Below are 24,975 nucleotides of genomic sequence, written 5' to 3' on the forward strand. Positions count from 1 at the left end.
ATAATTCTGTTATAAAAATATGAAACTTCAAGTATTGTATTAAACATATAATGTGTGTTATATTGAACTCACTGTAGTGAACTTTAATTTTCCTTAACAATTATACATTTTAAGTAAATATGATTTCAGAAATCTATTCAATAGTAAAAACGTAAGTGAAGGTTGTTTATAATAGTATTGTTTATAATGGCAAAAAACAAAGTCATGCATTTCTGTGTAACTTTCGAAAACTTGCAGCTTAATTCTGTATCTGTTTGGTAGAGGCTTGTCTGTGCAAATATATTGAGAGAAAGTTATGTTTCAGAAAAAGTATATGGTGTGATTCTAGTTTTTTTTTTAACTTTTAAATTGCCTTAAAAAAAACCTTTTAAATTGCCTTTATTGGTATTCTTTTATGTTTCTGAAATCTGAAATTAAGAATTTTTTCTTTAACACATTTTAATAAATTTTATTTTATCCCATTCCCCCCTCAGGCCCCCTCCCCTCCCTGTGTACAAAAGCTTTGTTTCTATTTTTTCCTTCTATTTTCTTTTTTTCTTGTCCCTCCCTCCCTCCTTCCCTCCCTCCCTTCCTTCCTTCCTTCCTTCCTTCCTTCCTTCCTTCCTCCCTTCCTCCCTTCCTTCCTCCCTTCCTCCCTCTCGCCCTCCCTCCCTCCTCCCTTGTTCCCCTTCCCATTTGAACACTTTCTCCCCATTTCCCAACACCCATTATACATCTCAGCCTTTATTTCCACATTCAGTTTCTCACACTAGAAGAACAATGTGATATTTAAACATGTGTGTCTGGTTTATTTCACTTGAGTATGGTCTCAAGGTCCATCCATTTGATTCTAGTTTTTTTAAAAAAAATCGCCTTTTTTTTGTTACTGTGCTTTGTTTTTTGTTTGTTTAATAATCGGCATTTGTTGACCAAAACCCGGTGTTTAAATGTAAGTTCAGAGATTAAGGACGAGTGTAAATGATGAAGGAAAACAAGCTTGTTATAAAAAGGAAATGGAGAGCAGGAGAAACTCTGGCACCAAGGGGCTGGGCCTGATGTAGCAGGCTCTTCACTGCTGAGGGACACAGGAGGCAGTGACGCTACCTTGGACCAGAAGAAGCAGAAGCACAGTGGTGGATGGTGCCCGGCCTCCCTGTGTGCTTTGTTTTTTTGTGTTTTTTTGGTACCGGGGATCAAACTTGGGTCCTGGCGCTTGCACAGCAGGCGGCGAAACCACTGAGCTAAATCCCCGGTCCCGCTTTGGTTTTTTGAGACAGAATCTCATTGCATAGTACAGGCTACCTTCAGATCCTCTTGGCCTCTGCAGGTTGAGTGCTGAAATTATAGTCATGAGCTGCCACGCCAGGCCTTGATTCTAATTTTGTAAAAGCAAATATCTAATTCCCCTTCCCTACCACATATACGTGTGAGTGCATGTTTGTCTAAATATGAAAAGACCTGAGGAGGGACACTTTCTAGGCTAACATGTTCATGTCCAGGTTTGGGAATGGAGGTGAGAGCGATCATTTACTTATTGGAGGTTTATGTGAATTCTGCTGTCACACCAAACAAGGTGACAGTAGTATCCCCAGGGGAGAAGCTAGAGTCAGTGAAGTTGAGTTTAGGCAAAAGGTTTGGCTGGAGATGTCTACACAGATGGCCTTTCCTCCTGTATTTCCTGTATGGTGTCTGGTGAGGTTTTATTCTTACGCTGTTGTGGTTTCTATCTAGATGGTCCCCCAAAGCCTCGTGCGCTCAAAGATGGGTCTGTAGGGAGGTGATTGGATCATGGAGGTGTGATATTCATCTGTGGATTGGTCTACTGATGAATTTATAGCCAAATGTGATGTTGGGAGGTGGAGCCTAGTGGAGGAGGTGGGTCACTGGGAGTGTGGCCTGGAAGCCTTTCTCTCTCTTCCTCCTTCCCTGATCAATCTGTTGCTTCTCGTCTGCCCCACTCCTCTGCCATCGTCCTCTGTCATGCTTTGGAGCTCTCTGGACTGTGGACTGAATCCTCTACAAACTGTGAGCCAAAATAAACCTCTCTTCCTTTAAGTTGTGGGTGTCCGGTATTGTGTCACAGCAACAAAAAAGTGATTTAAGACATTTGCCTTGTGCTTGTTCCTTCTTGATCCTGCTCTCCCCCTCTCCCCCTCTCCCCCTCTCCCCCTCTCCCCCTTTCTCCTCCTTTCTCCTCCTTTCTCCTCCTTTCTCCTCCTTTCTCCTCCTTTCTCCTCCTTTCTCCTCCTTTCTCCTCCTCTCTCCTCCTCTCTCCTCCTCTCCCCCTCTCCCCCTTTCTCCTCCTCTCTCCTCCTCTCCCCCTTTCTCCTCCCCTTCTCCCCTTCTGAGACAGGGTCTCACTCTGTAGTTCAGGCTGGCCTTGAACTCACCACAATCCTGCCTGAATGCTAGGATTACAAGTGTTTGCCACCACACCCAGCTTGATTTCTGTTTTGGCTGTAACTGTCTGGATTTGGTTCCAAATCTTTCCCCATTCTGCCTCTGCTTCAGAATACAGGGCACCTTACTACATTCATTTTGTCCAAAACCATACTGTGTTGTTCCTTCCAAATTAGTATTTTCTGCTCTCCTGCCCTTTGTTGTTACTAGAGATTGAAGCCAGAGACTTGTACAAGGCACTCTACCACTGAGCTCTTTCCCCAGTCCTTTTTTGTTTTGAGCCGTAGTGTTACTAAATTGACCACTGGCCTTAAGCTTGTGATTCTCGTACCTCAGCCTCTCAAGTAGCTGGAGTTAACAGATAGGCACCACTGGAGTTGGCTTCTGTTTCCTTTTGAGCTTTATAATAGAGATTTAACACCCCCCATACTGAATACTATATAGATTGCATTTTCTTTCTGCATCTTTTTGATTTTCCTTTTCAGAGGGTGCAGTGGTTTTTCTATTTTGGGAAATTCTTTATGAAGTAGGTGGTTTGAATGGTCCTTAGTTTTGTACAGGTTATTTTGAGGTCGGATAGGCTGGCTTGTGGGGGGAGGGAAAGGCATGTACAGAACCAAAGACAATTTAAATACAGTAGATGGTAGAAAAGTCTCATTTGGCTTTGAGTTGGGAGGCATGGGTTCTCAAATTGATGGGAACCTGAAATACCAAGAGTTTTCACCATGCATAGTATGAGTGTGTAGGCTGTGACTGCATGGTACTTCAGGGAAATTGATCTTGAGGTTGAATCAGGAAAGCAAATTAGAAATTGTGTTCTGATAATTGAGACATGAGAGTTTGGACTACACAAAAGAAGAATGCAAAAAGACTCTTTAGGGGCTAATCAGATTTGAGGAAAAAAGATGATGTGAGGGATGGAGGAGAGGGAGTTTCAGGGGACTGGCCGACCAGTCTGGCTGACCAGTAAACTGTGAAAAGAGTGGTAGTACCTTCATCAGATGGTGATGAGATAGAAAAATAATCAAATTTGTCATGTAGGGGTGAGATTCTTGCCTCTTCAGCAGGCCATTCAGAAGTCGGTGGGAGATTTCTTCATTGCTTCCTATAACAAACTTCCCATTCCCTGCATGCCCTCTTGGCAGTTTTTTTTTTTGGCGGGGGGCAGCTTTTTTTTTTGTACTGGGGATTGAACGCTGGACCTTGCGCTTGCAAGGCAGGCGGTGGAACCACTGAGCTAAATCCCTGGCCCTCTTGCCAGTCTTAATTTAGCAGGCAGGGTTCTACCACCTACAAGGTTGGTAGAGAGCAGCACCACTTTAGATCAGAAAAGTTCAAGACAGTGTCTGCAGAGAACTTATAGCTAAATAAACCATAGGAAAATTTGTTGAAAACTATTTTTTGTTGAAAACTTTTGAGGAAAGTTAGAGAAAAAGTGAAATTTTGGGGCATTCTGACTAAATAGTAGGAAAATAAAGATCATGTAGGAGAAAGAAGGAAATAGTTTCAAGAGAAGGTAGAAATAGAAGAGCATGGAGGAGCAGATTCCAGAGTCTGGTTCACATCCTGAACTGTTTTATAAGTTCAGAGCTACTTTATAAAGATCATAAGGCTTTTGAGGATTTGAATTGAAAAGATTTCACCAGGTGAGATTTAAAATGATAGTGAACCCTATTCTCATTTCAGTACTTTACTACATTCTATTTAGAATGTAGAAAAATTATTCAGAATAAGGCACAGTTTCTGGTGGAACTAATTATAATTCTGGACCCTTTTTTTTTTTGGTACCAGGGATCGAACTTGGGTAGAGACCTTTTAAAGGCTATCCCTCTCATACATAAAAATCTATCAAACCCAAACTCATTTAAATTGATTGGGAAGGAACTATCTGGGGCAAGGTACTCAGAATTAAGAGAGTCCGGTACAGTAATTAGTGTTTAAGTTAGATTTCCTATTTCTTTTTTTGGCACAGTGCTAGGGATTGAACCTAGGGTCTTGTACATGCTGTGTGAATGCTGTAGCACGGAACTGTGTCTCAAGCCCACCTCCCTCCTGCCTTTTTAAAAAAATTTAAGATATGACCTTGCTCAGTGGCACTGCACCTGTCTTCACAAGTGCAAGGTCCTGAGTATGGTCCCTGGTTACCCCCCCCCCCCCAAAAAAGGATAAGGTCTTGCTAAATTGCCCAGGCTAGCCTCAAACTTTCCCTACCTTCCTGAGTAGCTAGGATTACCAGGTGTGTGTGACTATGCCCAGGTTCAGGTTTCTTCACCAGCTGGAACTCTTAGATTTTCTGCTTTAATTTATAAAGGAGAAAGAACAGAACAATGTTGATCTTTTCATAATTGAATCACTTGGGTTATTTCATAAATTTTTTTGTTTGTTTTTAAAAGACTAGGTCTCAGGCCTGTAATTCCAGCCCTCAGGAGTCTGAGACAGGAGGATCGCCGAGAGTTTGAGGCCATCCTGGGCTACACAGTGAGTTTAAGGCCATCTAGAACTACATAGTGAGATCCTCTCTCAAAAAAAGACAAAGTCTCACTATGTATTCTAGGCTGTCCTTGAACTCATTTTGTAGCTCAGGCTGACCTTGAACTCATGGCCATCCTGCTTCGGCCTCTTGAGTGCTGGGATCACAGGCTTGCACCACCATGTCTGGCTATTTTTAGGTTCTTTGAAGTGTTTACACTAGAAAATAATTTTCTTAGGGAAATTGTGTTGTGAATGGTAGTTTGGTTTCCAGTTCAAGGCTTTAAAAAAACCTTGAGTGCTTTTTGTTTTCGGTGGTATTGGGGACTTCTTAAATTTTCTTGAGACAAGAGTCACAATAAATTGCCTAGGTTTGAACTTTTGATCCTCATGCTTTAGTCTCCAGAGTAGCTGAGATTACAGGCATGTGCCATTGTCCCTGGCTAACTCTGAGCTTCTAATATTTGTGCATTGTGGTAGTTTTTGTAGTACCTAAGGGTTTATAGGTGGGATAATAAAGTGGACTGGCACAGGATTTCCTTGTTCATTATTCCCTAGCTACTGACTGCCTGAATTTGGGAGTTCTCTTGTAATTCAAGACTGCTGCTGCAGTTTGGCAGGTGTTGCACTGTGCCACTCTGAGGGCCCCTTTATATCATTTGTGTTAATAGCACCCCTGGAGTTTTATCCTTCCCCAAACCCTGTGTGTGATGGCCTGGTAAGTTAAAGAGGAAAAAAATTGTCTCTACGTTATTATAGTATTTTCACAAATACTAAGTAATTTGATTTTTAGTTAGAATCTTCTCACTTTATAAATTCAGTCTTGGTTCAAATCCTGACTTGCTGTATGAATTTGGAGCCATTTCCCCACAGTCAAATGTTTCGTAGGGGTTTGAGTTTAAAACATTTGTTTAGGTGAGATTAAAAGGGTGGTAAAGAAGGCTCTTTCAGGTTTTTTTTTTTTTTTTTTGGAGACAGGGTATTGCTATGAAGTTCAGGCTGATTTTGAACTCACTATGTAGCCCAGGCTGGCCTCGCACTTATGATCCTCCTGCCTCAACCTCCTGAGTGCTGGAACTACTGGCATGCGCCACCACGCCTGGCAATATGTTTTGTATTACTAATAAAATCTTACTGTTATTAAGGTAGTATCTGTGGCTCTGTTTGATAGCCAAGTAGATCCACATACTTTTTTTTTTGGTACTGGGGATCGAACTCAGGACCTTGCACTTGCAAGGCAGGCAGCAGAACCAGTGAGCTAAATCCCTGGCTTTGTTCCTTATCTATCTATCTATCTATCTATCTATCTATCTATTTATTTATATATTTGTACCGGGATCAAACTCAGGACCTTGCGCTTGCGCAGCAGACGATGGAACCACTGAGCTAAATCCCGGCCCACTAAAAGGGATTCTTTCAAACTTATTTAGCAAACTAGTAGGTTTTTATTATATACTATGTCATTTTTGTACACATTTATTTGTTTGCTTATTTATTTATTGTTTTTTTGATACAAGGTATTGCTATGTAGTTCAGGCTGTCCTTGAACCTGCCCCAACCTCCTGAGTGCTGGGGTTAAAAGTATGTGGCACCACACCTGGCTTTGTACAGAAATATTTCAGAAGGAACATAGAAGTGAAATTAAGAGCCTTAAGGTTTCTAAGGGTTCAGAGTCTGACTCCTGTAAATCACTTTTTAAATTGTCATCATTTTAGAAATCTCCTTCCTCCTCCTTTCCCCATCTATATATTAGTTTATCATTCGAAGCATTATGTATCAGTTCTTAAGGAATACTGCACTATTTTCTTTTTTCTTTTGTTTTTTTTTTTTTGGTACCGGGTATCAAACTCGGGTCCTTGCACTTGGTTGCACACCAGGTGGTGAAACTACTGAGCTAAATCCCCAGCCCCATGCACTGTTTTCTTATCAACTTAAAATTCTGTCATTTGTTGCTTGTGAACATCTTAAAGCAATTGAAGCAGTTTAGGTTTTAACTCTTTTATTCTTTCTGAAGAGACAGTGCCTTTTGCTCAGGCTGGCCTCCATCTCTAGGGCTCAAATGATTCTCTTGCTTCAACCTCTTGAGTAGTTGGGACTGTAGGTGTAAACAGTTGTTGTTACTGATTGATTGAGATAGTGTCAAGCTATGTAGCTAGGGTGGTGGCCTCAGCCTCCTGAATGGTGAGGTTATAGGCCTGTGCCACCATGCCAGGCAAGCCTGGCAGTTTGTTAGCCCTTTAAATACTCCAGGGCTGCTGTGTGTGACTACATGAGTTGTGCAGGGTCTTGTATGAGCAACAGACCATAACTTCATTAGCTTGTGTTTTTCTTCCTTCTTATTTCTTGTAAAACCCTTGAAATTATTCCTCCAGTGATGAATGGTTACTTGTATTATATCCCACTGAAGTTTTGCTTCCTTTGTATTATATAATGAGTTTTATTTCAGTGCAGAATCATATTGTAATCATTTTGAAGATATTTTAAGCAGCAGTCTGCTTCTGTGCAGTGAATAGTTACCACCCAGCCAGTGACAGTTGTAACATGGCGTCTATTTAAGGTGCATTCTGATTTCAGAGAAGTTAAAATATAAAAGCATTGTCTTATTTTTTTTTTTTTTTAAGCAATCAGTTGCTTTAAGTTGAGGAGGATGCTAAGTTTATCTCAGCTTGAGTCTGAGGTACACCCCTTTCTGGCCAGGGACTAGGGAGCACCAGGGACTATAGGAGCACGGGAGTCTCATGGAGTCCAGTGACATAAGACCAGAAATGCCTTCCAGTTTATTATGGGGGTTAACACTTTCGTTTTGTTGTTTCTAAGTTGTAGACTAATTCCTATTATTTTTTTCAATCATTTAAACAGATAGCAATTAGGGTAATGTGATGTGTCTTAAAGCTATTTTATAATACTTATAATTTTTACAGTAGTTTCCTTTTTTTAAGTTCTAATTTATTTTTTTCGAATTGGGTCCTGATTGTCCAGGCTGGTCCTGAACTTTTAGTCCTCCTGTCTCAGCCTCCCAAGAAGCTGCGATTATTGGCATGCACCTGGCTTATAGTTGTTTTTGAAATGTCATTTATAAAATTCATTTAGCTTATAATTTTAATTTGATGGCCCATGATAATTTTTATGTTTTATCTGTGGTACTAGGGGTTGAACTCAAGGCCTTCTCACTAAGCTACATCTTTAGGCTTATTTTGTGACAAGGTCTAGCTAAGTTACTCAGGAGGGACTGGAACTTGGTGATCTTTCTGCCTCAGTTTCTCAAGTGGTGAAAGTTTACTTTTTGAGACAGGGTCTTGCTATGTAGCCCAGGCTGGCCTCAAACTCCTGCCTTAGCCTCCCGAGTGCTGGCATGTACCACCATGCCTGCTTTCCAAATAATTTTTTGAACCTTGCTGAAGTGTAGTGCTAAGCGGAAAGTAGGAAGAGGTGTGGCCGAAGCTGTGAGGTAGGTGAAGGAGAGTTTTTATTTTAAGAATCTTTGTTGTCCCTCATGGTGATTAGGAAGCCATTACAAAAGAGTAATAGAAAAGAGAATGTAAATGTATTGTGCTTTATTTACTTCCCACTGTTCTAGATGCTAAAGAGAAAATACTTAATTTGGTCACAGTACCCTGTATAGTCAGTCCCCTTCTACCTGTCTCACTAGTTTTATACTATGCTTTGCTCCCTTTGCTTAAACATAAGGAGGAAATAAATTGGAAGAGGGTGGATTTATTCATTTTGTTTTGCCTGCTACATTATTTTAAATTGGAAGTAAAAATCATACTTTTTACTCTAGGTGACAGAAACATAAGCAAAGCACACACTGTAGCTATGCTTTCTGGCCTGAAATTCTCTACTTAATCTTGACTAATTGTATGGAGATATTTTTCTCTAACAGGTTTCTCCCCATACAAAAAAAAATCTTTGTGAAATACGGAGAAAAATGGCAGCGGAAACACAGACACTGAACTTTGGGCCTGAATGGTGAGTTTTCAAAGTCTCATCCTGTTTGATGTCAGATAACTAATGTAGTAGGAAGATCTTTGTACAGGTGCTGGGTGATCTATAAATGCATGGTTTTGAGGCTTCATCTACCTAGTTGAAGCCAGTGTGGCTAGCCCAGTAATAAATTCTGTTTGGTAAATAACTGCATTCTATACTTCCTTGTAATTTTTTTCTTGGTCTAATTGTGTAGTGATAATAGAATTTAAAATCTCACATAGTCTCATCATCTTAGAAAATTGTTTTGTTTGAGCTCTTGTTTAGGTACATATACAATTTGGTATAAATATTATTGTAACATTTTAATGCCTATGTTTTCTCCTACAATGTTGTTTTGTGATGACTATTCATAGACTCATTTGAAAAATAGTTCTTATGGAAGTATTACTTAAATTTTATTTTATCGATGGGCTAGGTAGGTGGTCCAGAGTTATACTGGCTATTAGCAATAAGTAGCCCATCTTAGGGTTGAGTTAGCATTTGCCATAATAACAATTAATTGACCTTTGAGTCTCTTACAGATGTGTTTGGACCCCGAATATGGAATTCTCATGGAATTTTGAGATCCATCACATTGTAGTGTGACTTTTCCCCCCTCTTCTTCCTTTTCCCCAAAAGTTGGTGATTGAAGATCCTCTCTTCAGTGGCGTGAATAATGATAGTTACTTTTTCAATTCATTCCTCGAACAACCTCTTTGGTAATGTCAGAGGTAGAACCTAAAATAGATAAACTGAATTAGTGTCTTAAACATTCTTGATTATTCACTTGGTGGTAGTTTAATAAGACTTCCTGTAATAGATCCCTGTTTGAGGACTCTTATTAGCTTACCCTATTATATACATACCTTTTTATATATAATTCCGTTCTTAACCTTTATTGCTAACGTTTGGAGACTGAGGAGAAATCACTTGCAGATCTGAGAACTGATGCTACTCCTATATAAGAGTTTGTTTTGAAAATGTTAACCTCAATAATGCAACACCTGTCTTAAAAATAACTACCAACTCAATATATGTTTCTAGAAAAATTAGAAGTTATGACTAAGTCAGAAGATGCAGTTACCACTATTTTACCAACCACTGTAACTGTCTTGCTGTATCTTTCCAAGTGGTTTTATATATCTGTGTATATGTACATGTATTTTAACAAAAATGGGATCATACTGTACATTCAATTTTGTAACCTTTTTAAAACTAAATCAGAAATAACTTTTTATCAATAAATATTTCCTGTCCTACTAATAGTTCATTGTATGGATGTACCATCATTTGTTTAGTCCTCTAGATGTAGCAATTTCATTATTGAGTTTTTCATTATAAAAATATTTTTAGTGAAATTTTCATAGCTAAATCTTTATTCCTACCTATTAACTTCCTTTACCAAGTGATTTTAAATTTATATAGTTCACTTTGTAAACCATTTTATGTGTAGCTTTTTTATCATTTTTTAGAATTTGAAATTGCATCTTTTTTGTTTATGCTGTCATGTCTTTTTCTTTGTGAAAACCTGACTAAAACTGCTTGTAATGTAATGAAGTTTTTTTCTTTTTTTTTATTACGCATCCTGATTTTAATAGGTAACAAAAAATAACACCAGAAATTTAGCTGAAGCAAAAGAAGAAAAAAACTATTATTCTAGAGTTTACATTTAGCTTAATGCCTTACATCATGGGTTTACAAATTTGTGGCTTGTGGGATTGCAAATAAAGTTTTAGTGGAAAATGGCCACACCCATTTGTTTCCATAGTATTTGACTTTTTTTCTTTTGGTGGTGGTGCTGGGTACTGAACTCAGGGCTTTCACACTGAAGGTATGTCCCTAGTCCTTTTACATTATTTAAACTTTGAGACAGGGTCTTACCAATTTCCTCAGGCTAGCCTTGAACTTGCAATCCTCCAGCCTCTGCCTGCTGTGCACCACCATACCAGCACTATCTGATTGCTTTTATGCTACTCTGGCAGGGTTCATTAGTTACATCAGAGGCTGGCTGGTTTGCAGAGCTTAAATATTTCCTCCATGGCCCTTTACAGAAAATGTTTGCTGGCCCCTGCCCTACACCATTCATTTTAATTATCTTAGTCTGTCGATAGCATCTTGCACATCATCCTTTTCATTGGTACTCTGATTCTTTGTTTGATGGTATTTTGTTAGATTGGCCTAGTATTTTAAGCAGAATTTGAATTGAGGTAGCGTTAGCCGAGAGGGTAGTCACAGTTCTATCCTTAAACAGTAGCTGCACCTAATTGTTACCTCCATTACTCTGGAAACATTAGAGCTTAGATGGATTCCTGAGTCACCTGAAATGCTGGTAAATGGAGCAATAAAGGTCTAAGTGAGCAGGCACTGCCTTACTTGTACCATTTATCAAAATTCCTTTTGGCAAAGGAAGTATATGAGGCCCTAAACCCAAGTAACCCTAAGCTTGAAAGCTGCAGTATGAATAGAGACTGCTGTCCTATTTTTCTGCGTGTAGCATGATTGTTATGAAACTTCAGATGAGTTATGTCCAGAGCACTTGAGAGTCAAGGATTTTGAGATTGATTACACTGAATCAGTGTCTAATTTTGAACCATATAGAAACATTTAATGATGTTTTCTTTGTGAAGATCATCATTTTTGTAAAAATAATATAAAATGTAATGTTTGATAAATGCATAAAATGAAGAGATTTATTGGAATTTGGGGGCAGTTGTGAAGATGGGAAAGCATTGAAAATTGTGGGGCTTGTACTTTTAAAAGTCCACAAAATCATTAGGTCGTAGGTTGTATTTAGAGTAGAGAAATGTATTACTAAATCACAAAACAGTTATAAAAGGTGTAATAAATTTAATGAAGAAAATGATTTGTAGGTGTAAAATGAGTCACTTTTTATAGCCTTCCCTTAAGTGCTGCCTTAGACTTTTCCTGACTGTCCGTACTGCTTGCCCCCTCTCCCACTTCCTGCTCATCTCCCTAACTCTTTCATGGTCAAAATAAAAATGTAACATGCCAAACATTTTACATACATACAATTTATATTCAGTCCTCTAACCCCCACTAGACTGTGAGCTCCACTGAGGGCAAGAATTTGGTCTGGATTTTTGTATAGCTGTTCATTGTTGTATCTCACATGCCTAGCACATAGGCTCTCAATAAATGTTAAATGAATGAGTAAATTGTTGGAAAGTAACATTGTTTTCCATGTTTTACTACTGTAAATGAATTGTGTGTGTGGGTGTGTGTGTGTGTGTGTGTATATACTTGAATGGTTTTGTGTTGCTGATCATTTCAATTAATTCCTTGGAACTGGAATTATTAAAACCTTTGTTTTAATGGTTTTTGGATGATACATGGGCAGATTGACCACCAGAGGATTATAAAAATTTGTTATCACCTGTATGTTTTATCTTACCTTTGACAAAACACAAGTACATTCTTGATGAAAAGTTTTTTGGTGCTAAATTCTTTTCATTTATATTTTTTGGAATTTTTGGTTGCATTAACAAAACAAACATTCTAGAAAATCTGGAGGAAACAATAGAACAGAAGGAAAAAGAAGAGCTCTAAATTACCCTTAATACTACCACCTAAAGAGCCTTTGGGGTGGGATGTAGCTCAGTGGCGCCACGCCTGCCTGGCAAGTGCAAGATCCTAAGTTTGATCCCTGGTACTGGGGAAAAAACCCCAAAACAAACCTTAGGTAACATTGGTTTGTATCCTGTTCTTTTTCTCTTTGCAAATATGTAGTAGAAGACATTTTAAAAACAAATTTTAGTTGTTTATTTGGGGACTTAATTTTTTGATGCTGAAAAGTTTGCTAGATGAGGATTTTTTAATAGGGAGGATAATTGGAGACAGAAGAAACAAAGGAAGCTTCTTTCAAGTTTCTTGTTTCCATGGTTTTAAGGAGGACTTCTGGCCAGGTGTGAGGGTGCATGCCCTGCAATCCCTGCAGTCTGGAGGCCAAGGCAGGAGGATTACAAATTTGTGCTCAGTTTAGGCAATTTAGTGATTTGGTAAGTCCTGTCTCAGAAAAGGGCTGGAGTGTAACTCAGTGTGAAGGCCTTAGATTCAATTCCCAGTTACCTGCCCCTCCAGTCTTCTAAGGTCTTTCCATACAAAAAAGAGAGGTATTTCTCTTTCCCCAGGGCACTTTGTTTATATTTCTGTTAAAATAGTTACCATTTTGTGGTTTATCTCTTTTGCTCTGTTTGCCTTAGGAATGCACTGATTCATTAAGAAAAATACACTATTTCTTTTTTTTTTTTTTGGTGCTGGGGATTGAACCCGTGAAACCACTGAGCTAAATCCCCGGCCCGATACACTATTTCTTAATTTTGGTAAGCCCATTATCTCGTGCACCAGAGGGAGACAGTGCATGCTTTTTAAAAATTCCTTTGAGATAGGATATGTAGTTCAGGCTGGCTTTGAATTCACTATATAGCTTAGGCTGGACTCAGACTCATGTTGATCCTCCTCAGCTCCCGAATACTGGAATTAGGAGAGTACCAGCATGCCTGGCCCAAGGGTATATTTTAGAAAAGAATACTAAGATGTTCAAAAAACATTTTATCAAATGCCTGTTGTATTCTGTGTCTGTGTCTAGATCTCAATTTCTCTTCCCCTTACCTATCTTTCCAGCTTACTCTGCTTTTCTTCCCTCTAAAAGTTTAGCAAAAAATATTCATGATGGCAGAAGGGGTGTGGTTATAGACAAGAAGGCAAGAAATTGCTGATTTAAGAGAAAAGCGCCATATGTTTGCCTTAAGTCTAACATGAAGTGTGGGTGAGATGAGCTTGGAAGCAGCAATTGTACATGCAGAAGCTTTGAATTTATTTGCTAATTCTGTGCCAGTGAAGAATTAGAGTTTTGTTCAGATTTGCATTTGAAATAAGTAATTCATAACATAGAACATTGAATAAGACTACTTATATAAGTTAGGATGCTGTTACAGAAATGTGTGTGAACAGAATGCAGTTATAGGATCAAGAGATGGCTTGAGAGACTTAGGGTTAGTAAATGCAAGTGGGTAGAGGAGCTGGTAGGATGTGAGGAGTAAAGGATGAATGCCAGGGTCTTCATTTAATGGCTATTAGATAGTGGTGGTTTTTAGCTCTGGGAATAAAGGTGATAGCGTTTTCTTTCTCTTTTTCTTTTTCCTTTTTTTTTGGCAGGGGGTGGGGGGTGCAGTCAGGGACTGCTGTGTAGTTCAGACTGGCCTTGAGCTTGCTTTGTAGCTTAGGCTGGCCTTGAACTTGTACTCATGGTGATCCTCCTGCCTCAGCCCCCCAACTGCTGGGATCACAGGTGTGCGGCACCATGCCCAGCTATGATATAGAGGTTTGGGATGAGCAAGCTGATGAGTAAGGTATGGAACTTGCTGAACCTAATAGTTTGTATGTGGTTATATAGGAAAACCTGTCATTGCAGGCAGGGCAGATCTGGACTTGAATCATGAGCTTCTAAAGAAGTATTTTTTGATTCCGAAACCTTCACATTTTTGTACTGAAAATCCAGTTGCTTTTTAGAGCTGAAGTTTAGATTTTTTGTATGTCTTGAGACACAGTCTTGCTATATAATTCAGACTGGCTTTGAACTCACTATGTAGTCCAGGTTGGCCTCAGACTTGAGGCAATCCTCCTGCCTCAACTTCCTGAGTGCTGGGCTTACAGGTGTGCATCACAATGCCTGGCATGAAGTTTAGATTTTGAACAGCGCTTAGCAAGTGAAGATTTAGAAATTCTCAGGGGCTCTTAGGAGTCCTGCTAGTACCTATCAGTTACTACCTATGGTAAGACTGGTCTTCAAGGTAGTCTGGGATATGAAGGCTCCGAGGATAAGAAAACTTGCCTTGGTTTTGACAGTGTTACTGATGCACTTTGCAGAGCAGTGGTGTGGTGAGGAAGCCAGGCTTCACTGAGTCTTGAAGTGACTGCACGAGGAGGAAGGACGCTCAGTGCACAGCTACAGGTGGGGTGCTGCATTACGCTGGGCTCCTAGGTACAGTTAAGAGACTGGGGGAAGCTGTTGCATTTCTAAAAGAGAAAGTTGGCTGGAGGAGATAAAGGTCACTGGCAGGCTTTTAGGGAGGGACATTACCCAAATATGTTTTAGCTTTTCCAAGTATTTGTTGTTAGAGGACTTGGAAGAGAATTTGTTGACTGCTGAGTCAGAGTACATCCATTATTCTTAGGTAGCCACTATCTTTTCTTAGTTTGAGTCACTGTTAGCTCTCCTCAATCTCCTCACAGGAGTTATAGGAATCTGATTATACTTAGTAGGTCTTTGCCTGTAAGAAGTGGGTTTCATTAGAAGGAACTGGGTGGCAAAACCATCTGAAACCTTCTTGTGAGGAGCATTTGATGAGATTAAGAATGTTAGGCTACAAGGAGTTGTCCCTGGGCAGATGTGGTGGCTGCTGACACTGGATTGATAAGGACTTGGGAGAGTGTTTAGTTGTGCCCTCCAGTGGTAGAAACTATTGGGAATCATGTTGGCTTCATAGAAGGGAGATAGTTTAAAATAACTTGTAATGAAAATATGCATATTTTTCCTTCCTTTCTTGTATAAACCATACCATTGGACAACTAATTCAAATAGTACAAGGGGGAAGTTTCTCTTTGCACAAGTACTGCAGCAGTATTCTGTGACAGTGGCTATTTTAAATACCACTTTGAGAACTTACTGTTGGAAAGCCCACTGTCTTTTTAGTTATAAAAACAGATTGGAATCTTTGTTCTGCTGGCTATGACTAGATATTGACCAAGATATTTAACCTCTCAGCTTAATTTAAAAAAATAATAAGCCTTGAACTCACTGTGTAGCCCAGGCTGGCCTTGAACTTGTGGTGATCCTCCTGCCTCAGCCTCCTGAGTGCTGAGATTATAGGTGTCCACCACTGTGCAAGGGTAAAATATATTGGAGTTGTCATGATGTTCATGTGAGAGTAAAGGAGTTAATATATGTATAAAATTCCCAACTTCAGTTCTCAGGGGATGTTAATTTGACTTTTTCAAGAAGGACCCCAGCTTTACAGGCCTCTGCTAGGAGGCACTATTCTGGAAGGTCCTTCAGCATTGTTTGGATCACTCTGCTTTTTTCCTACTTGGTGGTTTAACCTGTTTTACCGGAGTTGAATTAAATAATCTATAAGCCGGAGACTAATTGTAAAGAACACAAAAAGCAACTGAGAAGCAATGAACACTTGTGGCACCTGATTATGATCTTTTTACGTATTAGAGAGAATCAGGGTTACTTGGAGAAGTGGTTGAGTCCACATCTGAGGCAAGAAATAATACAAGAAGAGCACCTGGAACATATGGACATAGCAGATAGGAAAGAGGCTGTTAAGCACTTCTAGGGCTGACGGATCCAGGGGCCAAACCAGGGTCCCACTGGTCAAAGGTGAGACAGTGAACTTTGTTAAAGCAATCACACTGAAGTAATTTAGTGAAAAAACAGTTTGTTACTTTTGGAGGATACTAGTGAACCACACTGTTACTTTGAAAACTAGTGAAAAAACAGAGTCAAGGTCTTTCCTTTCTTATATAAACTATACCACTGAGTAACTACACCAATATAGTTTCTTTTTGTGGAAATAGTCTAGCAAGTAAAGAAGGATTGCTAGACTGGGATCATTTTGCAGCAGGTTTAGTGAGCCTAAACATTTAGTGGCTGGTAATATTGCCAAACAACCAGGTACTGCGTACCTCCCGTTGGAATAATATACCACCACGTACAAAATATGCCAAAGGGTGTCAAGTCCCTGCACCCAGTTGCAAGTTTACATGAAACAAATGAGGACAGAAACATTTTAAGATGTATCATGGATAAAATCAGCAAATGCAGCAAATACATTGTTGGAAAGATCATATTTTAGTCATAAAAACTTAGATTGGAATCTTTGTTCTTCTGGCTGTGACCATGTGGAAGTCCAACATTTCCCTGAAAATAGGATCAAGAGGTTTAGACAGGTGGTAGAAAGGACCTGTTTAGCCATGGATTGGTGGTTTTCGGCCTGAGTGATTTGTGCAAGAGTACTCATTACATGCTTCTTGATGCTTTTCCATAAGTTCAAAATTGTTCATAATAAAATATTTTTTTAAAATGTAGAATGAGAAGATAGAAACATTGGAAAAGAACTCTCCATCTATAACCTCACTTAACAATTTTTTTAAAAAGTTTTTTTGAGACAGAGTCCTGCTGTGTATCCAGGCTGATCTTGAACTCAGTATGGAGTCCAGGCTGGCCTCAAACTCATGGCATCCTCCTGCCTCAGCCTCAACCTCCTTAGTGTTAGGATTACAGGCGTGAGCCACCATGCCTGGCTAACAATGTATATTCCTTTTTTGAAGTGTTCTTTCTACATGTAAGCACATTTTTATATTTTGGCCATGTGCCTTTTTTTTTGAGACAAGGTCTCACTGTGTAGTTCAGGCTGGGCTTGTACTCACAGTGATCCTCCTGCCTCAGCCTCCAGAGTGCTGGGATTATAGGCATGTGCCATGTTTAATAATATACAAATATTTACTGTGCTTTACCTGACCTTCATGTTATCTCTTAGTATATAATTTAGTAGATCATTATTCCTTTCTTGCTTTTGTAAATAAAGCTTAGCAATTCGGGGCTGGGTTTTAATGCTTTTGTTGACTTTTCATTTAGTATAAACCAATAAATTAAAGTGCCTTGGGCCCTTTCACCCTGGATATTTATTACCTTGTAGGGCAGGCCTAGATTATTGACTATTCCTAATATTCTCCCTCTTGGTTTTTTCTTTTTACCTTCAGTACTTAGGAATTGAACTCAAGACCTTGTGCTTGCCAGGCAAGCTCAGTGCCACTGAGCTAAATCCCTGGCCCTCCCGCTTACTTTTTGACACAGTTCTACAGTGGGATCTTTTCCTACTTTTTTTTTTTTTTTTTTGGTATTGGGGATCAAACTCAGGACCTCGTGCTTGCGAGGCAGATTTTCCTACTTTTTGCTGAGGGTTTATTTTTATTTTTTTGTGGTACTGAGGTGCATTCCCACCCATTTTCCCCACAACCTTTTTTTCCTCATTTCAGGAGAGTCTCATTAAGTCACTATGTTGCCCAGTCACAGCTTGAACTTGTAATCCTCTTGCCTTGTCCTCCAGGAGTTCTAGGGGTTTTTTTTTTCCTCTTTTTATAAAAACATGTTATTTTAAAATTAAAATGGTCCCCTTTTCCCCAGTTCCATTTGTTTTTTTGTTTTGTTTTGTTTTTTATTTTTATTTTTTCCCCAGTTCCATTTGTTAGAGGCAACATCTGTGAGTAGCCTGGAGTATATTTTGATTTTTTTAAAATAGTCTAATAATACTTTTTTTTTCTTCCTTATACTTCACTGCATTCTAAAATTCTTTCCAGAGATCATTAATTGCCTTTATTAAAATATATCATAAAATACAGGTTTGTAGAAACAAGTTATAATAAATATTCATGTACTCATCACTAGGATGAAAAAGCAATAATCAGGTACAATTAAGCTGGCTTTAGACTCTCCTTTCCTTTGATGATTTAACCTTATCCTGACTTGTCCTTGTCAATTCCATGTTTCTTTTATGCTTTTGCCAGTGTGTATGTCTATAAACAATATAAACCTATTTGTGTGTGTATATTTTACATAAATGTTATCTTTGTGGTAAGCTTCTGTATTTTGCTTTTTTTTTAATGTCACAGTACTTTTTATCTTTTAGTTATTGCCAAAAAGACAAATACCTATGAAGTAACTATTATTAAATCATTCTTTGAAGTAGTCGTTCCAATTTATAATATAGTTTTTATGGATCTAATGAGTGTAAGGTGGTACCTCACTGTTGTGTTGTTTGATAAAAAGTGTCCCCAACTGCCAAGCTTCTCGGGGACATAGTATGGTACTTTTTAAGTTAGGAAGTTGCCACCACTCAGTGAATCCCTTTCTTACTGAACTCCTTGCTCCTGCTTAGTGTGACAGCAGGTTGTATTAAAGGTAAAATCTTTGACACCTTGAGTTAATGGGGTTTGTTTCTGCTATTCTCATGAACAAAAATGAAAATTTTCTACAGTGTATTACATAAAAGGTCTGCGGTACCAGAGTAGTTGCCACTTCATTTTATATAGTCTCTCTTTCATGTTGTAGGCTCCGAGCTCTGTCCAGTGGTGGGAGTATAACATCCCCGCCTCTTTCTCCAGCGTTGCCGAAGTATAAATTAGCTGATTATCGCTATGGCAGAGAAGAGATGTTAGCACTTTTCCTTAAAGACAACAAGGTAAGAAAGTAGGACGAGAGTTGAAAATTGTGAATGAGACTTTAGGGTCTGTACAGTTATATATTGATCTATAAAAAAAAAAATCTTTTATCTATTTACTGGGATACATTTATTTTGTCTACCTTACCTTTATCCAGCATTGAAATCTACAATAGTTAACAGCAGCTCAGTGTAACTCTTCAACCCCCCCCCCCCCCCCCCCCCCCCCCGCAGTGGTCTCCTGTATAATCCAGACTGGCCTCAGACTTGCTGTGTGCCCCAGGCTGGCCTTGAACTTGCAGTCCTCCCTTAGTCTCCTGGGTTCTGGGATTATGGCTGTGCAGGTACTCGTGTTCCTTAGAGAGGCTTAGGATGTCATGACAGGAGCAGTCAGCGTGTCATGTTTCTTGCTAATTACCTCTTGTCCTTTATTTCTGTCCAAGTTTGATGCCTGATTAGTAAATTTCTCCCTTCTCTTCAATCCATCTCTTACTTATTTCTTTTTTTTGGTACCGGGGATTGAACTCAGGTCCTTGCGCCTGCGCAGCAGGCGGCAAAAACACTGAGCTAAATCCCTGGCCCCTTATCTTATTTTTTACTTAGAAGCAAGGAACAGGAGGAACAACAGCTTCTAACCTTTCCCTTTTTGAGTTCAATATAAAGTTTTTAGTGGAGGAAAAGCTTAAAATTCAGTACCACATTTGTAACACTCATGAGTGATTGGACTGAAGTCTAAAGTAGATTTTTATTACCTAATGAGAAATAATATTTTCTATTTTTGTCAATGTAGTTTGTTTCTACTTTATTAATGGATAGAGAATCCTCAGTTTTAATGATGGTTGCTAAGGCCAGGTACAATTGCTTACGAACTCTCCTTACCATTTACTTTAAGTTAAATGTGTAGATCTTCCCTGCCCCACTGTGTAATCTGTCATAGCAGAGTTAATGCCACATCCAGATATGGTCTCAGAGGAGGAGAGGGAAGATGGCTAGGATTTTTAGTGTTTGACTGTCTCCAAATGTATAAGGGCTAAGTAACTAACAAGTTAATTATGACTAGATAAGCTTTAATCTGTATTTATAGTAATTAGTAAGAGATGAACAGTAATAGACGAGTCTTTTTTCTTAGTTTTCTTTTCCTACAGTTGGAGGAGTGGCATTGCTCTCACGACCATGTTTTTGGCAAACAGATACCTGCAGACCTTCTGGATAAAGAGTTTCTGCCTATCCTACAGGAGGAGCCCCTGCCGCCCTTGGCGCTAGTACCCTTCACAGAAGATGAACAGGTTTGTGCCTTACTCTGATCCTCAGGTCAAATTTGTGCCCTTCTCACTAAGGTATGAAAATAGCAAGCGACTGCTCATGCCCTAAGGGGTGTCCCGAGTCTCCATGAGTCTGTCTCCTTCTTACTGTGTCTTGCTGGATGCCTTTGAGTTGCCAAGGTTTGCTTTAGTATCTAAAGCTGGTGAGTACTATTTTGAGATAAGAAAGTGCTTTTAGATCCACAGGAATGGTGGGAACTATCCCTATAACTTATTTAAGTAGAAAAGAAGTGTTATTTTGAGAGCAAGAGAGCATCATCTTTTCAAAAAAACATAGTTTTTCAGAAGTAATCGCCAACCTGAATCATTGTCTTCATTTTACCACTGGAAGAAAATGTAGATCTCTACCTCAAAACTTACTTAGAACTCTGTAGGAAATCTTGTTTTCTCTATTCACAATGTACTGTGTCTTGTACAAAGACCATAAAAGGAGTTTATCGTGATTGTAATGTAATAGAGAAATGAATTTTGTTGGCATGTTGGAATGCCACTTTATTTTTAATTTTTTTTATTCATTGGTACATTTTAGGTATACAATATGATAACATTCATCATTGGGAATTTGTACCTTTACATGATTTATCTTTTTTTTTTTTTTTTAATTTTGGTTTTTCTTTTTTGGTACCGGGGATCGAACTCAGGTCCTTGCGCTTGTGTAGCAGGCAGCAAAACCACTGAGCTAAATCCCCGGCCCATACATGATTTATCTTGATTCTTAATTTTTTTCCCATTCTCCTGCCCTCCCTTCAACCCCTCCACCTGTCTTTATTTACAAAGACTTTGTTTCTGTTTTTTCCTTTTCTCATACTTACTTTTTTCCCCCTTACCCTCCCACTTCCCCTTCCCCTTTGGACCTTCTCTTCCTATTTCACATTATCTATTATACATTTTGATCCTTATTTATACTTTCATTTGGAGTGCCACTTAAAATGAAAAGTCAGCTTGGTGTGGTAGTGCACACCTTCAATCCCAGCAATCAGGAGGCAGAGGCAGGAGGATCACTAGGCCAGACTGAACTACATACAAGACCCTGTCTCCAAAAACCAAAAAAAAAAATATATGTATATATATATATAATTTAGACTCTTTAAGCAGCCTTATTGAGACAATTCACATCATAATTTTTACACTTTTAAAATATATAATTGAGTGGTTTTTAGTATATTTACTGAGTTGTACAACTGCCCCCACTATTTAATTGCAGAACATTCTCAACATTATGTTTTCTGATAAACTTGAGTGTTTTCGGGATATTCTTGATATGTTTTATTATCTATTAAAAAGAGAACCTTGGGCCGGGGATTTAGCTCAGTGGTTTCACCACCTGCTGTGCAAGCACAAGGACCCAAGTTCCATCCCCAGTACCAAAAAAAAAAAGAGAACCTTGGGGCCAGGGATTTAGCTCAGTTGTTCCACTGCCTGCCTTGAAAGCGGACCCGAGTTTGATTGCCGGTACCAAAAAAAAAAAAAAAGGGAGAGAACCTTGGGCTGGGGATTTAGCTCAGTGGCACCACTCCTGCCTCCAATGCACAAGGTCCTGAGTTCAATTCCCAGTACCAAAAACCCAAAAAGAGAACCTTGATAAATCATCTTTTCTGTTAGAACTGTATTAAGAAAGGTGTAATATTAATACTTGTTGATATTTACCAACATACTTTCATAAAATAATTTTGTTCTGTTTATGTCTTCTTCTGAATCAGACTTCTTCCATCTTTATTCCTAAAATCCATTCAGAGCCATCATCAGACATTTTCATTAACCAAAAGGTATTTATTGTTATGAAGAAAACATGGCAAAAAAGGGTCCTGTTTCCACTCATTGCTGAAAAATTTCTGTCAGATGTCAAATTGATAACCTGACTACATTTTGATTCAGTTTTTCTTAAAAATATTATGAGGTATTTCAAGTAGATGAGTTAAAGAATATTTTTATAAACACCAGTTTGTTTACCATCAACATATGAGATCTTAAGAGTATGACATACTTGTGTTTCTTTTTTAAGAAATAACATTTCTCACACACTTGAAACTGCTTGGGGTGTACCCTTCTCTTCTCAGAGATTACCATGATTTGGTTTTTCTTCCCTTTTTTGCTTTTGAGACAGGACCTTGCTATATCATTCAGGCTGCTGTCAAACTTACGGTGATCCTCCTTCCTCAGCCTCTCAAGTGATGGCATTACAGGCGTGTGTCACCATGCCTGGCTTCTTCACAATTTTATATTTTCATCACATATTTAACAATATGCCATAAAATAGTTTTCATAGTTTCAGAAAATAGTTTTATAAGGTTATAAATTTTATGTTGAAGATAGTATATTTTTATTCTGTAGCTCTCAACATTGATTCTTTTTTTTTGGTACTGGGGATCGAACTCAGGTCCTTGGGCTTGCACAGCAGGCAGCGAAACCACTGAGCTAAATCCCCAGCCCTCAATGTTGATTCTTGAATTTATCTTTGTTGATACCCATAGCTGTGGATTATACTGTATAATATTTTCAGTATTATGTGAAAAATCCACAATTTTACCAGTCTCCTTTTGTTGGATATTTATGTTGTTTTCATTTTTTCCTATTTCAGATTATACTGCAGTGACCCTTTCTTTCTCTCATCCCCCTTTCTACTATGCTAAGAATTGAATCCAGGGCCTTGTGCTTGCCAGAGATTTCCTTTACCAGTGAGCTATATCCCAGTCCCTGTAATGATTATTCTTTGTTTTTTGTTGTTGTATTTTGGTGCCTGGGATCAAACTCAGGACCTTGCGTTTGCGGGGCAGGTGACTGCACCACTGAGCATAAATCCCCGGCCCTGTAATGATTATTCTTATAATGGTTTATAATAGTGGAGTCATTGGGTTTTGAATTCTTCGCCCTTTTACTTTTTTTTTTTTGGATTTTTAAGATAGCGTCTCACTATGTAGTTTCATACTGGCTCATTATGTACCCCAGGCCGGCCTCGAACTTACAGCAATCCTCTGGCCTCAGGCTCCTGTGTGCTGGGACTACAGGTGTGCATCACTACAGCTGGGAGTAAAAAAAAGATATTAATACATGCAGTACATGCAGTTTACTTTCATCTTAGGGAGTGCACGTACATAACACAGTTTGATTCTTTTATAACCCCCTTCCCTACCTCCTTCCCTCCCTCTTTCTCTGGGTATTGACAGATTGCTTTTCACAGTGGCTGACATCACTTTGTACTCCCATCAGCATTGTGTGAGAAATCTTTCTAGCTCTTAGATTTTTAATTTTGGCTAACGTGAATGGTTGTGATTTTTTTCTTTTCTTTTTTTTTTTTTTGTTTGTTTTTTGGTACCAGGGATTGAACTCGGGACCTTGCGCTTGTGCAGCAGGCTCCGGAACCACTGAGCTAAATCCCTGGTGATTTTTTTCTTTTTTTACTACGTACTTTTAGTTAGGGTTTCAATGCTGAGCTTATGGGACTTCGTGGTTTTTAATTTGCTTGTGTCCTTTGCCCATTTATCTTTTCAATTTTTCTAGTTGATTTTATGATTTCTTTATATCTTCTTTAAAACCAATAAGATACTTATTTTAAGTATAAATGTTATCAGGTTGCTTCTTTTGCCTCAATATCCAAAAATACAATGTCTGCCTGTTTTGATGCAGCAGGGAGTGATCTAGAGTACAGTCTTATGAGACCTGCTGATCACATATGTAAGTAGAACAGCTGTGCCAAAAGGCCTGAAAAAGATACTGCTGCACTCTTTTTACTGGGCTCACTTTTAAGAACTATTTGCTTCCAACAGTTCCTCAGGTGATAGTAAAACTGATTCATTTGGAGTTAAATAAATTGTTGGATATAAACAAACTCTTTAGAAGTGATGTTACTTTTGAAACTTTGCTGTGTAAAACAGTTTTATGGGTGCACATATTTTCTCAAGGCTTAAATATTCACTCTGGAACCACAGGAAATAATTGAACAATTAATTATCACTGTTATTCTTGGCTCAGTGATTGTTTTTTGTGTTTTAATTTTTGTCTTACACTCCTGGCTAGTCAGCTCCTTTACTACATACTATATGTGTCTATCTTCCAAGGTGTTTACTGCAGAGGCGGACACCATTGCCTTTATTAATGCCAGTTTCACAGTCAAGGATATTTGGCATTTTCAGTAATTTTTACAGTCAAGCAGGTTCATGGTTCTGTGACATATTAGGATAGTAGTATTTTAATTTCACTGTCTCTTTTAATGATCTGCAGAAACTCCTTCATTAATGAGCCAAAATTGCACATTGAAAATACAACTGCCAGAAATATCAACTGTGTGTAAACAGTTTAACCTTGAAGAATTCGTGGGGGCTGCTAAGATGCCAGGAAAGGGCATGTGAGGGAATATAGGAATAGATGCTCCATTGATTTGCTCAAGATCATATCCGGATTGCATTTGCTTTGCAATCATGATTATCGATGGGAGCTTTTTGTGTCGTTTTGATAACATAAGATATCCTGGATTTTCTAAATAATTTTCATCCTTGCCTTTTCTGATATGTAAAGGATCAGTGTTGCCTGAACCTAGCTGATGTGATGATTTGTTGGTGGCTGCTGTGTTTTATTTTAACGGTCGTTGGACAGCATGT

The 24,975-nt window shown here is 38.7% G+C and overlaps 1 protein-coding gene across 19 annotated transcripts in view; it reads left to right on the plus strand.

Annotated features, from left to right (window-relative positions):
• The window catches only part of Gigyf2 (GRB10 interacting GYF protein 2), a 147,188-nt gene that overhangs the window by 19,895 nt on the left and 102,318 nt on the right, over nt 1-24,975 (plus strand). For 9 of the 19 annotated variants that reach the window (XM_004868075.4, XM_004868078.4, XM_004868079.4 and 6 more), the window contains 3 exons: nt 8,732-8,817; nt 18,950-19,079; nt 20,249-20,344. In XM_004868075.4, the coding sequence (XP_004868132.2) occupies nt 8,777-8,817; nt 18,950-19,079; nt 20,249-20,344 (267 nt within the window). In that variant the 5' untranslated portion in view covers nt 8,732-8,776. Of the gene's footprint in view, nt 1-8,731; nt 8,818-18,949; nt 19,080-20,203; nt 20,345-24,975 lie in introns of those variants that run through there. The other 10 variants (XM_087209411.1, XM_087209415.1, XM_087209416.1 and 7 more) reach the window with 2 other exon arrangements.

Source organism: Heterocephalus glaber, unplaced genomic scaffold (genome assembly GCF_053883595.1).
Source record: "Heterocephalus glaber isolate CG9 unplaced genomic scaffold, H.glaber_assembly_v1.0 deba00001004, whole genome shotgun sequence".
In the NCBI taxonomy this organism is placed as follows: Eukaryota; Metazoa; Chordata; class Mammalia; order Rodentia; family Bathyergidae; genus Heterocephalus; species Heterocephalus glaber.